The sequence below is a fragment of the Papio anubis genome, chromosome 1, assembly GCF_008728515.1.
Source record: "Papio anubis isolate 15944 chromosome 1, Panubis1.0, whole genome shotgun sequence".
Classification (NCBI taxonomy): Eukaryota; Metazoa; Chordata; class Mammalia; order Primates; family Cercopithecidae; genus Papio; species Papio anubis.
The window spans coordinates 50,261,958-50,277,527 of NC_044976.1; the positions used below are offsets into that span (position 1 = coordinate 50,261,958).

Consider the following 15,570-nt stretch of genomic DNA (forward strand, 5'->3'; position numbering starts at 1 on the left):
ACTTTCTTAATTACACTTGTTTTTGTAACTTTCTATAACGCTCGTGTTACTTTTATACTAAAAAAAAAAAAAATTTCATCTTTAAAGAAAGATAAGACAAACATAAAATTTATAAAGAGATCAAAAAGAGATTTAAATCTAAATAGGTTAAAATGTATCTTTAATTAATTAGATTAAAATTCAAACAAATCCACAAACATGTATGCAGATTAACTGCTACTGCTTTTACAACTTAATCTCTTTAATTAAATTTAAGGAGATTAAAATTTCAGCACAAACATATGCAGATTAATGCTACTATAAAAATTCACAAAGTAAGAAGTACCCTCAAATACTTTAGAAAACCAGACCATTAAAAAATGAGTAATTTAAAATAAATATTTGTAAAATAAAAATAAATATTTGTAACTATATAACATCCACATAGGGTTTTTTTGTTTGTTTTTGAGCTGGAGTCTCACTCCATCGCCCAGGCTGGAGTGCAATGGCGCGATCTCGGCTCACTGCAACCTCTGCCTCTCGGGTTCAAGCGATTCTCCTGCCTCAGCCTCCAGAGTGGCTGGAATTATAGGTGTGTGCCATCATGCCCAGCTAACTTTTGCATTTTTGTAGAGATGGGGTTTCACCATGTTGGCCAGCTTGGTCTCAAACTCCGGACCTCAGGTGATCCACCTGCCTTGGCTTCCCAAAGTGCTGGGATTACAGGAGTGAGCCACCATGCCTGGCCCCACACAGGTTTTATTTAGGCACATTCCAAATTAAATGAAAAGTTTCTATTGTTTTGTTTTTATATTAATCATGCCTTTTGAATTTCTAGTTTTTTTCTGTTTTTTTTATTGAGACAGAGTCTCGCTCTATCACCCAAGTTGGAGTACAGTGGCACAACCTCAGCTCACTGCAACCTCCACCTCCCAGGTTTAAGCAATTCTCTTGCCTCAGACTCCCGAGTAGCTGGGATTACAGGCGCATGCCACTACGCCCGACTAATTTTTGTATTTTTAGTAGAGACGGGGTTTCACCATGTTGGCCAGCTGGTCTCGAACTCCTGACTTCAAGTGATCCACCCACCTCAGCCTCCCAAAGTGCTGGGATTACAGGTGTGAGCCACCTCACCCAGGGAATTCCCATAGTTCTGATGCTTTGGCTGGGGACCTTGCTAACCCTGGAAGGGACTGCCCTCCCCAGGACTGGCCATTTCCTAGAAAATGGCAATCATCTCCTGATCTGTTGGCCTTAACACAGCTCAACAATAGTGACATCTACAGTTTAAAAGTTTTCTATGTGGTTTCATTCTAATTTTCAATATAAGTACACTCAGATTAAGTTTTCCCCATGATATTCATAAATCAAGGATTTTTTCTTAGCCTTTCTCTTGCTAAATATATCATACTTCTGCCAAATCAATTACGAATCTCTGACATCAATTCATATAAGTTCAGAGGTGGAAAAAAAACCACACACCAGGGAATAATATTTTACAAATTCTTACTGTGCTCCAAAAAGTGTGCCAGCCCCGGCAGGTCATCTGGATCAGCAAAACTCCCAACTCCAACACAAAGAGCCGCTGCAGACTGGAGTAATTAGAACACATACAAATAGTTGAGTCAACCCTAAAGGAATAATATTCGCATCTTATCTTAAGGATTCATTTGGAGATGGATGCTTTCCAATAGGAGTAACAAAATTCTTTCCCTGAGAATCAGGAGGAGCAGCAAAGTGAAACTCACCAGAACTGTGTCAGTTTCACCCTGCTGCTCCTCCTCTTGCCATCCTGCCAAATGCTGAACAGGTGCAGACCTAAGGAAAAAAAGCAGAAACAGACAGAAAAAAAGGGAAAAGGGACTGGACAGCCCACCCAAATACCACTTCACGTCAGCATTTCAGAATTCTGAACCAAGTTTTTCCCCTGAATTATTAGGTTTTGGAAATCTGCGGAAATAACATATCTAGGTAGATATCTCTGAAGGTCTCTAAGCAATTAAAAGCTTTGTGTTGAGTGACTCAGTTACTAGATGTGAAACCTCGCAACATGTAACTCAGAAAATTTTGTTAAGATAGAATAAGATAACATTTTAGGAAAACATCTAACAAAAATAGTAAGTGATAAAAAAGATAAAATCGGTAGCTATTAAAAAATATAACTAAATGTTAAAAATGCTTTTTAGTTCTTCACTTCTAATTGAAGATATATAGCATACATTACTTATCAGTATATATTATCCCCATACTTTGGGAAAATCAGAGTTTTTAACAAAATTGATGGCCAAGAGGTACACCAAATTGCACTTCAAATTATTGTTTTTTTGTTTGTTTGTTTTGTTTTGTTTATTAAGACGGGGTATTGCTATGAGGCCCAGGCTGGTCTCAAACTCCTGGACTCAAACAATCTTCCCACCTCAGCCCCTCAAAGTGCTGGGATTATAGGCGTGAGCCACTGCACCCGAAGTATTGGGGCATAATTACAGTAAGTTAAAAGACAAAAACAGGAGAAAAAAACAGTCAATTTGAATCCTTGAAGATAGAAAGATGAATTATTAACTTTCCCAAATTTGTTTGTTTTCTTCAAACTTTGAAAATGTCAATTTTACAGGGCTAACATATTTAGTGAAACAGATTGTTTTGATAAAGTTACCCTCTTAAAAAAAGAGCTTTTCAAAAATAGCATGTACCTGGCATAAAGTCTAGCCATGTTTCAGAAAATGAAAGTGTGTTTTCAGAAGAACCAAACAGCCTCGCTTGATACTATAAACCCCGTTTTGAAGACTTAGGCACATAAACTCAGTTAAAACATTGGGGAATATCCAGTTCTCCAAACCACAATCTAACCTGTTCTGTGATGTTTTAATAGGTGCCTAACCTGCTTTCAGCTCCAACTACCCCATAAAGATTTCTTGTCTCGACCAGCAGGGTTGAAGACATTTTTGAATAAGTTGACTTAAACCACAGTCTATCAGTCAGCTTTGACCACAGCAAAAACAGGCTCTGCAATTGCTAGAAAAGAAATTCATACTTGAGAATTTTCTACCTAAAAAATTCATACCTGAGAAATTCATACTTGAGAACTGAATTAAGAAAGCCCTGAACAAATCTTAATTCAATGTATATTATATTTAAATTTCAATCTTTTTAATTTATCAAACTTTTAAAATCAAGAACAACTTTTTTTGGAAGGAGGAAAATGGAGAGGGATAAAAAAGATGCCTCAGAAAAGTAGTTAACTTCTTAATTAGGTAAATGTTACCCAAAAAACGATCAAATATTTTTCTTCTCACTTCCTTTATTAATTCTCATATTTACCTTAAACAAGGTTCACAAATTTTTCAAATAAAAATTAGATTATAAAACCACTCTTAAGCCACCTCTTACCAAGGCTAATCTACTTTATTTCCTTTTTTCAGAAAGTTATTCAACAAATATAAACATTTACCACTTACGATCATGGGATCTTTCCTTTCACTAGTGAACCCATTGCTTCTGAATCAAAACAATTTGATCTCGTCTTCAAACTACTTAGGTTCCACTGTCCCAGTAGGATAATCCGTAAAATTAGTGGTCAATATCTTATAAGGATTATATCACACTGAATTATCAGAAAAGAAAGGTAGCATCTAAGCCATTTTAAAAATGATCACTAGACACCAACCCTGCTGCTAGAAAAGATCAACTTAGAATTTGATCTACCTAAGCAAAACAAAAAGGGGTGCCAAAAAGGCTGAACACACATGTTCATTTGTCAGAGGTGTTCACAATTGCTGTGTAAATCTAAAGTATGCTATAATGTCTTGACATTTAAAATGCCTGTCAAAACAATTTTTAATTGTTGTAAAATGCTTTGTCAGTTAATAGGAAATATAAAGAAGTTGGATCATGGGAAAAGCTACTTATAGATAGATGGAAAGATACAGAAAAAAATATATAGATAAGAAGTATTCAGTTAAGAAGTTATAACATGGTCAAGCTTAGAGCTAAAATGGGCCTCAGAATTTTATATTCTTGTTTATGGTCAGGCTTAGAGCTAAAATGGGCCTCAGAATTTTATATTCTTGTTTTAAAACTGAGAAGAAAAAAAAGAAAATGAAAACACCTAAAATCATGCAGAAAGACAGGAACAGAGCCAGAATTAGAACCCAGGTTTCCTGTCAGTGTTCTTTTTATTTTGTGACTTCTATAATTTCTTCCTTTCTATTAATGCTCTATTTGGAATTATGAGATCTATTTTAAGTTAAAAGTAAATCTATTAATTTCCAATCTGTTCATAGAGACCTTAGCATACAGACTATCAAGTGACATATATATATACCTTTTTTCCCCCCAGTGTTTTGGTGTTCATCTCTACAGCTTTCCAAGTTAAAATTATTTAATACTTGGTCTATCATGCTACCCAAAAACAGGATCACTAATAATCTGAGTAGTAAACAGCAAAAAGTTTCTTAAAAATATGACTCAATCCAACAACTTAGTAAAAAACTGATACAACTCCCTTTTAAAAAAAATAATTTTTTCCAAGATGAATGACTATTAAATCATATCTACTACTTATACCTCAACTCTTCCCATCTTTAAGGGTGGCCACTTCTCTTCTTTTTCTTTTTTTTTTTGAGACTTTTTTTGAAACAAAGTCTCACTCTATCAGCCAGGGTGGAGTGCAGTGATATAATCAAGGCTCACTGCAACCTCAGCCTCCCTGGGCTCAGGTGATCCTCCCGTCTTCAGTCTCTCAAGTAGCTGGGACCACAGGCATACAACGCCACACCCAACTAATTTTTTTTTTTTTTAATGTTTTAGAGAGACAGTGTTTCACCACATTACCTAGCCTAGTCTCAGAACTCCTGGACTCAAGTGATCTGCCCATCTCAGCCTTTTTGTATGCAGACTGTACCATGTTGAATATATTATCAATATTCAAGAAACTAGCTTCAACCAACTTTTGCTGGTCAATTCCACTGTAATGGCTCCAAAAATTATCCTCTGGGTATTCCCTACTATGAAAATGGAGGTATTCTTCAAAAGATATTAAGAGATTCTCCCTATCAAGCCTTATTTATCTATCCACTGATTGTTGTTACATATTAAATAAGCTTAACTGCCCAGTTTCTATTTCAACTCTTCCAAAGTACTTATTTGTTCAGACCTTTGCTTTCCCATATAGAGAGCTAAACCAAACTCAATAATCTATATAGAAACTACCCATACAATAACTCTTAGAGCCCTAGGCCCATGTAAAGATTTCACACTAGCCCCATTCTTTTCTTCTTCTTTTTCCAGTCTCACCAAGGATAACATACTCTTATTTCTCTAATCCAGGCTAGGAATTCGACAGCTCCTCATCTACCAGCATTTGTTTTTAAAATATATAATGTATACAAATACACATAAATTCAAATAACTCTGAGTGTTGCTTACCTCTGAGAGATACAGGTATGGGTGATTTTTATATTTTTGTTTATTTTTGTTTTCTTTACATTTCATTAGTTTATATAATGAGCATTTATTACTTTTATAATTGGAGCAAAATGTTTTCAAAATGCAATCCTGATACAGAATAGACCTTTACTAAAGACCAAAAGATAAGTATATACTTCCTTTTTGCCATTAAGAAATAAAGCTTGAGTTTAGAAGTTATTCCAAAGAATTCCCAAATTAGAAGAAAACAGACATGACTCGCACCTGTTTTTCAGTAGTTTTTTTTCTAGCTTCTGCCCTCTCTTCTAATTCTTCCAATTCATTATCCTCAGTATCAAGATCATCATCATGTTCATCATCAAACTCATCTTCATCATCAAAACCCTCTTCATCATCATCTTCTATTTCAGCTCCAGAATCTTCGTCATCATCTTCGTCTTCTTCCTCCACCTCCTCTTCTTCTTCATCATCTGTTGTATTTCCTGTTTTACCTTCCATATTACTTAGGTCTGAAATCAAAAGTGCCTGCAAGCCATTCTGTAATTTGATGTATCTGGAAAAAAACACACACACATTTTGATTCAGCTGTTCTTTACACCAATACAAGTAATCAGCTTAGCAGAATTTAAAAAAAAAAATCCAAGTACAAGTACACACACACACACAAAACTAACACTATTTGTAAACTAATAAAATTGGTTGCTCTGGAGAGGGAATCCCAAAAGCTAATCCGTTTTTGAACAGCTGGAGGGAAATGAAGGTAAGAACACTTCATAATATATGCTGTTTGTATTTTTAAATTTTGAACTACATAAATATACCTATTCAAAAAACACATTTTAGTAGTTAAACATATACAACTCACCACTCGGCCTCCCCTATTTCTCAGTTTGTAAGTATTTAAACATTCTATCATATCAGAAGGCTTAGCCTAAGATAAATGTATCCCTCAATATACAGAGCAGTCATGTCAGCTTAATATTAAAGCAAAATCACACAAAATTAAACTGTTGCTTTTCTTTTCTATAAAATATTTGGTATATCAGTCTCCAAAACTGCCTTTATGAACTAAAAAGCAGTTACATCTCTATGAAAATGAAATCCCCCACAGACTGGTAGCACCGCAGGAAGATTATTCTGCTTTTTTTTGAGACAGTTTGCTTTACGGCCCAGGCTGATCTTAAACTCTTGGGCTCAAGCAATTCACCTCGGCCTCCTGAGTGGCTGGGATTACAGGCATGTGCCACCATGTCAAGCTCCCGATTCTTATCTGCAAAACTACTGTGCCAGTTTGATGACTAGGTATCTATTACAGACCACTCCCATCTTCCCCCCCCCTTTTTTTTTTTGAGACAAGGTCTCACTCTGTTGTGTAGGCTAGAGTGCAGTGGCACCATCTCAGCTCACTGCAGCCTTGACCACCTGGCCTCAGGCAATCCTCCCACCTCAGTCTCCGGAGTAGCTGGGATCACAGGCACAGGCTACCTGGCTAATTTTTGTATTTTTTTAGACAGTGTTTTGGCATGTTACCAAAGCTGGTCTTGAACTCCTGGGCTCAAGCAATCCACCCACCTCGGCCCCGCAAAGTGCTAGGACTACAGGCATGAGCCACTGCATCCAGCCCCATTTATACTAATTTTTTCATGTATTTACTCAATAAGCATTTATTTAACACCTTTTACATATCAGATACCATGCTGCGTTAAGGATAAAAAGGGTAAAAACAAAATTCCTCACCATCAGGCATTGACTGTCTAATAATGAGATGAGCCAGTACAATACACAATGACAGAGACAAACACAGAATGTAAGAAAGAAAGCAGCAGTCAGGGAAGGCGTCTAAGACAAGGTACACTTAAGTAAATCCTCGAAGATAAAAAGTCAAGCAAAAACTAAGAATAACATGCAAAAAAAGACAAGGAAGAGAACCTCTGGCCTAAGATGGAAGACTGAACACTGGGATTTATCTACCTTCCATATAAAATAATCACATTTAGAGCTCAGGAGTTCAAGACCAGCAGGCAATGTAGCGAAACCTCGTTTCTACAAAAAATACAAAACAATTAACCAGGCATGGTGGCATATGCCTGCAGTTCCATCTACTTAGGAGGCTGAGGTGGGAGGATGACTTGAGCCCAGGATGACTTGAGCCAGCTGCAGCGAGCCCAGATCGGGCGACTTCACTCCAGTCTGGGTGAAAAATGAGACCCTGTCTCAAAAAATAATAAATAAATAAATAATAAAAAATAATCACATTTAAGTGATAGAAAAAAACGTTATTTATTTATTTATTTTTGGTTTGTGAGAATAAAATCATAATAGACAGAAAACAGGAAAGGACAATGTTAGCAGATCACAAATTTTTAGAAATCATTAGAAGACGTGTAAATTTGATCAGATTAATGGAGAAAACAGCAGAGAAAACCACAGACCTATAAACATGTATTTAGATACTGGTTCTTCCCAGGAAACCCTAGAAAAACTCTAAGCTTCAGATCAATAAATAAGAGCAAAGAGAGCCTCAGGGCAATAAGCTCAATTATTTAAACCAGAAGCAATCCAAGTCTACTGACAGCAGAATAAAAAACTGTGGTATATTCATATAATGAAAATTTTCTTCACAGTGGAATATTGTAACACAGGGAAATACAGAATTCAGCCACAAACTACAACACTGGTTAATCTTAAAAACATGAGTGAAAAAAGCAACTCACGAAAAAATACTATATGAGTCCCATTGATATAATGCCAAAAAACAAGCGAAAGTAAACGGTGTATTATTTAGGTATACATATATATATATGTGTGTGTGATAAAACTTTTTTAAAGCAAAGGAATGATAAACACAAAATGCAAAACAGGGCGGGGCACAGTGGCTTGCGCCTGTAATCCCCGCACTTTGGATAGCCAAGGCGGGTAGATCACTGGAGTCCAGGAGTTCAAGATCAGCCTGGGCAACATGGCAAAACCCCATCTCTACAAAAAATACAAAAATTAGCTAGGCATGGTGCATCTATGGTCCCAGCTACTCCAGAGCTGAGATGGGAGGATGGCTTGAGCCCGGGAGGTGGAAGTTGCAGTGAGCCAAGTTCATGCCACTGCACTCCAGCCTGGGCAACAAAGCAAAAACCTGTCTCAAAAAAAAAAAAAAAAAAAAAAAAAGCAAAATACTTGTTGGGGTGGGAGGGCAGGGCAACATGTAAAGATACAGAGGTATTAAAATGTTCGAGACTACCAGAAGTAGGTCCCAGTTCTTAAATTGAGTAGTTTTGGATTTGTCATTCACCACTTCCAAAGAAGCTGTAAAGGCCTTCATTCTATAATAAGTTGGCTAGTCAGGCCATGTACTTCTGTGCCAAACAGTCAACTGTAGGAGACAGCAATATGCCACCTCAAAATATGCCTCCTTGGCATAAGGATTGTTGAACTGAAGGCAATTAAAAAGCAGATGCAGGAAAGCTCTCTGCCCTCCACTTGCCTAAAAGCAGGACGTAAATTTACTCCAAAGACAAAAAAGGTTAAAAACAAAAAACAAAAAAAAACCCATCCCCTTTCTACCGTGGAAGAACACAAGTTAACCACCAAATACAACTTTACATCTGTATTGGTCTGGATACGACACCAAACGAATCCACATTAACAAGTTTACTAATTATGCTTTGCCTGCCATTATTTGCCTTTCTACAAGTTGCTGCCCCTACAGACTCAAAGTTCTTTTTCGCTGTCTTGACACTTTTCTAAACATTTACTGTTCTTTGTTGAAGATATTATATAAGCTGGAATTAAAAGCCAACTCATTCTCTGAGTATCTCCCATATATTTATGAATTATACATGTTAACAAACTTATATTTGTTTTCCTTTTGCTAATCTTTTGTTAGAGAGGACCATTCCAAATAATAACTTACGAGGGTTGAAAAAAAAATTACTTTCCTCCCTTACACAACCCAACAGCAGGACAAGTTAAAATCCAAGAGCTGTTTTCCAAGAATATGAACAATCTGTCCAGAAATAAATTCTAAGATGAATCTCAGAGACGCAGAATCATAGAGAAGCAGAATTTGAGGTAGTCTCAATATCTATATCAGATATCAACTCAGGTTGGGGAGAAAAAAAAAGCCAGGAAAGGGGAACTGTACTTGGTCTTTGTAAAGTGCATTTTTTTCCAGCTTAAATTTTTCATAAATAAAAAGAACAGAAAAAAATCTAAAAATCTATTCTCAAAATAATCCTATGCATTCTACTTTCAAAATAAATCACAATTCTGATAACGTCTCATCAACTCCACAGCTATTTCCATAGTGCATGTTGTCGTCTTGTCTAATCTCCTAACTCTGTTTCCATTTTCACCTCAATAACCTGGCTACACCTGCCTCCACCACCACCATCCACGCCCCCCTCCCCCACCACCATCTACTCCCCCTCCCACTCCACACACCTCAAGTCAATTCTCAGCAGGCTAAGTAAAGCAAATGAGCCCTGCTATGTATGGGCTGAAATGTGTTCCCCCAAAATTCCTATGTTGAATCCCTAAACCCTAATACCTCAGGGTGTGATTATATTTAGAGACAGGGCCTTTAAAGAGGTAATTAAGTTAAACATCTGGCCTCTAGAGTAGGTCCAAATCCAATCTGAATGGTACCCTTAAAAAAATGAAGAAATTTGGAAACACAATGGTACACCAGATATGTGTGCACACAGAGAAAAGACCATGTGAGGAGATACCAAGGAAAAGGCCAACTACAAGCCAGAAAGGCCTCAGAAGAAATCAGATAGGGCCAAAGTGGACGGATCATGAGGTCAGGAGATCAAGATCATCCTGGCCAACATGGTGAAACCCCATCTCTACTAAAAATACAAAAAAATTAGCCGGGTATGGCGGCACGTGCCTGTAATCTCAGCTACTCGGGAGGCTGAGGCAGGAGAATCACTCACTTGAACCCAGGAGGCGAAGGCTGCAGTGAGCCGAGATTGTGCCACTGCACTCCAGCCAGGGCGACAGAGCAAGACTCCATCTCAAAAAAAGAAAGAAAGAAACCAAATAGGCTGACAGCTTGATGAACTTCTAGACCCCATAGCTGTTATTTAAGCTACTCTTTCTTTGATATTTTGTTATGGCAGCCTTAGCAAACTAATACAAGGCTATTTCCCTTTCCAAAATTCATCATTGGCTTCCCACCATACTTAAAATCCAAAATCCTTACCGTGGCCTATATAATGCTCAATATAATCTCATTCCCCTTTACCTCTCCAACCTTCTTTCCCACTACTCTTCCTTCATTCTGTTTGCTCTGACCAAATGATTTTATTGTTGTTTCCTAAACACTGCCAACAGAATCTCAGTCCAAAGCCTTTGTGCTTGCTGTTCTTTTGGTCTTAGGGGCTCTTGACCCGGATAAAGTATTTGCCTGACTGCTCTACCTCTTTCAAGTCTTTCATGAAATGTCCCCTTTTGACCCGGGCGCAGTGGCTCACACCTGTAATCCCCAGCACTTTGGAAGGCCGAGGCGGGCAGATCACTTGAGGTCAGGAGTTCAAGACCAGCCTGGCCAACAATGGCGAAACCCCCACTCTACTAAGAATACAAATATTAGCCTGGTGTAGTGGTGGGAGCCTGTAGTCCCAGCTACTCAGGAGGCTGAGGTGGGAGAATCACTTGAACCTGGGAGGCTGAGGTTGCAGTGAGCCAGGATCGCACCACTGCACTCCAGCCTGGGCGACAGAGCAAGACTCCGTCTCAAAAAAAAAAAAAAGAAAGAAAGAAAGAAAAGAAAAGAAATGTCCCCTTTTCAGAAATGCCTTCTCTGACCACACTATCTAAAATAGCTCTTTCGCCCATTTCTATTCTCTTTTATCCTGCTTTAACCTCCTTCGCACCATTTATCATTACTTGATTTTATTTTCTGCCTGCAACATTAGAATGTTATCTCTGAGGACAGAGCTTTTCTTTCCTTCACATCTATATCCTGGGACAACACCAGGCATATATATACCAAACATTTAAGAAACAGATGTTGAATAAACAAAAGAATGTTAATGCCTGGAGGGGACCTGATATATAGTAGGTACTTAATATATACTTAATGAAACAAAATATGAGACAAAATCTAACACCCAGTTTAAAAAAAATGAAAGCTATGTGTACGACATGTATACATTAAATGCATATAAAGGTACAACAATAGAACTAAAAGTATGCAAACCAAATGTAATGGTAATGTATATCTGGGGAAAGGAGAAAAAGTAAAGAGAGGTACAAAGATCTTTCACACTTTATAATTCTTTTTTTTTTTTTTTCAGACCAAGTCTCACTCTGTCGCTCAGCCTGGAGTGCAGTGGTGCGGTCTCGGCTCACTGCAACCTCCACTTCCCAGGTTCAAAGTGATTCTCCTGCCTTAGGCCCCCAAGTAGCTGGGACTACAGGCATGCACCACCGCACTTGGTTAATTTTTGTATTTTTAATACAGACGGGGTTTTCACCATGTTGGCCAGGCTGGTCTCGAATTCCTGACCTCAAGTGATCCACTGCGCCCAGCCGACACTTTATAATTCTTAAACTTTTTCAATCTTTTGTAATAAAAAAATTCATTTATGATTTGGACAATAAAAATGATTTTGCAAAAATACAAAACTCACTCCTTAGCAAATTAAGTACACATAAAGCCCTTAGTTTTATGGAGGATCACTTCTATAAATCAACATCAAATCCATTTTAAGACAGTCATGAACAAAATGTCCTTTATCGTCACTACTATTCAATATTGTATTGGAGGTCCTAATAAATGAAAAAATATGCAAAATGTACATAAATAAAAAATAATTATGAGGTACAAATATTGAAAGCTAAAACAAATCATTACAAAACATATTATTACCTAGAACAAGCAAGAGAATTACCAAAAACAAAACCTAAAAACTATTACTACTAAACAGAGTTCAGCAAAGTAGCCAAAATCAAAGAACTATAAACAAAAATCAGTAGCTTTCCTATACATCAAAGATAAGTAAGATTTTTTTCAAATCCCTTTGGCCAAAGCAATATAAACTATAAAATGTATAAACATACCTAGTAACAATAGCTCACATTTTAAATGTATTAACTTAAACGTCTTAACCCAGTTAATCTTCACAACAATCCTAATGAGTTGTTACTTCCATTTTATGGATAAGGAAACTGAAGCACAAAAAAAGGTCTGTTATTTGCCCAATCTTATCGTGGCTTCGCAGGGACTACTCAGTCCCTAAGTAGCATGACACTAGAACACATTCTTTTTAATACCACTAAACACAGCCAACATTAGGAAAACTAGAAAACTTTACAGGTGAAATAAAAGACCTCACTAAACAGTCATACTATATTACTGGGTGGCAACATCCAATGTTATAAAGATACCAATTCTTCCTCCAAGTTAATCTATAAATTCAAGGCAATTCCCATAAAAAAAAAACCCCAACAAGGGCCGGGGGCGGTGGCTCACGCCTGTAATCCCAGCACTTTGGGAGGCCAAGACAGGCGGATCACGAGGTCAGGAGATCCAGACCATCCTGGCTAACACAGTGAAACCCTGTCTCTACTAAAAATAAAAAAATAAAAAAATAGCCGGGCGTGGTGGCGGGCGCCTATAGTGCCAGCAACGTGGACGGCTGAGGCAGGAGAATGGCGTGAACCTTGGAGGCGGAGCTTGCAGTGAGTAGAGATCACGCCATTGCTCTCCAGCCTGGGCAACAGAGCGAGACTCCGCCTAAAAATAAATAAATAAAACCCAACAAGATTTTTTTGTGGAACTTGACATACTGATTCTAAAATTCATGTGGACTAAAACCCACAAAAATGCCAAGAACATTTTGAAAAGGATGGCCGGGCACGGTGGGTCACGCCTGTATTCCCAGCACTTTGGGAGGCCGAGGCGGGCGGATCACGAGGTCAGGAGATCAAGACCATCCTGGCTAACACGGGGAAACCCCGTCTCTACTGAAATTACAAAAAATTAGCCAGGCGTGGTGGCGGGCGCCTGTAGTCCCAGTTACGCGGGAGGCTGAGGCAGGAGAATCGCGTGAACCTGGGAGGCAGAGCTTGCAGTGAGCCGAGATCGCGTCACTGCACTCTAGCCTGGGCAACAAAGTGAGACTCCATCAAAAAAAAAAAAAAAAGAAAGAAAGAAAGAAAAGGAAGAACAAGGGGAAGGAACTGCCTTACCAGGTATAAAAATACAGACTTTAGGCTGGGCGTAGTGGCCCACACCTGTAATCCCAGCACTTTGGGAGGCTGAGACAGGCATATTCCTTGAGCCCAGGAGTTCATGATCAGCCTGCCCAACATGGCAAAACCCTGTCTCTACTAAAAATACAAAAATTAGCCAGGCGTGGTCGTGCATGCCTGTAATCCCAACTACTCTGGAGGCTGAGGCACAAAAATCACTTGAACCCAGGAAGCAGAGGTTTCAGTGAGCCAAGATTGCACCACTGCACTCCAGCCTGGGCAACAGAGCAAGACTCTATCTCAAAAAAAAAAAAAAAAAAAAAAACTTAATAAATAAAAATACAGACTTTTAAGGTGACTGAAATGAAGCTGAACTACTAACAGGTACACCAACAGATCAATGAAAGAGAATAGGTTCTAAAAACAGAGCAGTGTATATAATACTGTTACAATGCCATTTACTACCACAACTCAACAAATGATGCTGAAACAACAGGCTATTCATTTAGTGAGGAAAAAATAGCCATGTCTACCTTACCTTCAACACTTACAAATTTCAGATTACTTAGAGCTGAAACAGAACAGGGACACCTCTTAAGGGCCTGTGGGCCCCTAAGCATAGAAATAAAAGAAAATCTTGAGTTATTTCAAGGGGAATTTCTGGCACCTACCCAGCGTTGGAAAGTAAACATACAACTTGATAAGCAAGTAACAGTAACTTTAAAATAGCCAAGGAAGTTAGAGTCATGAGAAAGTTTGCTTCCCTACAGAAACTAAAGATAACATCTCAACATCTGTCTCTTCAGTTGTTTTTCAGAAACCTGCAAAAGGATCTGCGGGCACACAGACCTCAGATAAGGAGGAACTGAGGACTGAACTCGTCTGCTATCCTGATAAATTTACCCCTGCCTTTAAAAACTGTTACCTGCAAATCATCTGGGAGGTCAGAATTTAAGGGTTAGTCACCTGGTCCTCCTTGCTTGACACCCTGTAAATAAACACCATGCCTTCCTTCTTACCAATGCAAAATCTTAGTGTGGATATCCGGTCTTATTGCACTGGGTGAGCTGACTCCGGTTTGGTTCTCTAGACATTGGCAACCAAAAAGGGACAAAAGTCTGGAGTGGGTGCCTCATCTGTAGCACATATGTCCCTTGCCGCAGCCACCCTTGGGCCCAATCCAGCAGCTGCCTGAATTATTTTATTCAGGGACAGATCCGTGTATTTGGCGGGCAATCAGACACCGTTGGCCTGTGGTGCTCTACTTTCACAGCATTAGAAACAAATCACCTGAGAAGATGTCTTTTGGTAAGTGGTGGGTTCATGGGTGATAGCCCCATAGTATTTTTCCTTTCAGCAGGAAATCTGGCCTTGCTTCAGCAAATCTGGGCTCTACTTCATCAGAATGCATTTGGTGGGAGATACCCCAAAGATGAAGACTGAAACCTTGAAAACTTGCAATTTGATTGTGATTTGCTTGCTTGAAAATCAATTTAATACTTAACACCTGGCCAAGGCATTAAAGGTTTGTCACCTAGATTTTGTGACAAACTTTTAATGCCTTGGCCAGGGTTTTGTTTCATTTGAGAAACACAAGTTCTATTTCCTTTGTAGCCCATTAGGGTGTATTCTGCAGAATTGGGGCATTTTTAGATTAGGGTCCAAGGAAAAAAAAAAAAAGATTTTTTTTTTTATTGCAGTAATGCTTGGCCACAATATTCTTTAGACTTCAAAAGAAAGCCTGAAAAGGGGAATCTTTAAACTGGACCCATAAATTTTAAAATAATCTCGGGCATCTCTCTAAACAATTGATTTTACAAAAAAATATATTTTCTAAACAAATTTTACAAAGGACAATAGTGTCGTGACTAGCCTTGAGAATTCACTTGACTAAATTAAAGAACAAATATCTCACCTAAAACAAGGTTAAAATCCTTTGCAAGCTCAAAACTGCCTGCTTTAGATCCC

At 38.3% G+C, this 15,570-nt stretch overlaps 1 protein-coding gene across 7 annotated transcripts in view; it reads right to left on the reverse strand.

The window, feature by feature from the left end:
• Positions 1-15,570, reverse strand: part of NRDC (nardilysin convertase) — a 99,432-nt gene that overhangs the window by 46,990 nt on the left and 36,872 nt on the right. For 5 of the 7 annotated variants that reach the window (XR_004185126.1, XR_004185127.1, XM_021941515.2 and 2 more), the window contains exons 2-5: positions 5,668-5,956; positions 2,858-2,991; positions 1,728-1,797; positions 1,490-1,571 (exon numbers count right to left, since the gene is read on the reverse strand). Coding sequence is in view for 5 of the 7 variants with exons in the window: in XM_021941515.2 (XP_021797207.1) it covers positions 1,490-1,571; positions 1,728-1,797; positions 2,858-2,991; positions 5,668-5,956 (575 nt within the window). In the remaining 2 variants the exon portion in view is untranslated. The remainder of the gene's footprint in view (positions 1-1,489; positions 1,572-1,727; positions 1,798-2,857; positions 2,992-5,667; positions 5,957-15,570) is intronic. The other 2 variants (XM_021941523.2, XM_021941525.2) reach the window with 1 other exon arrangement.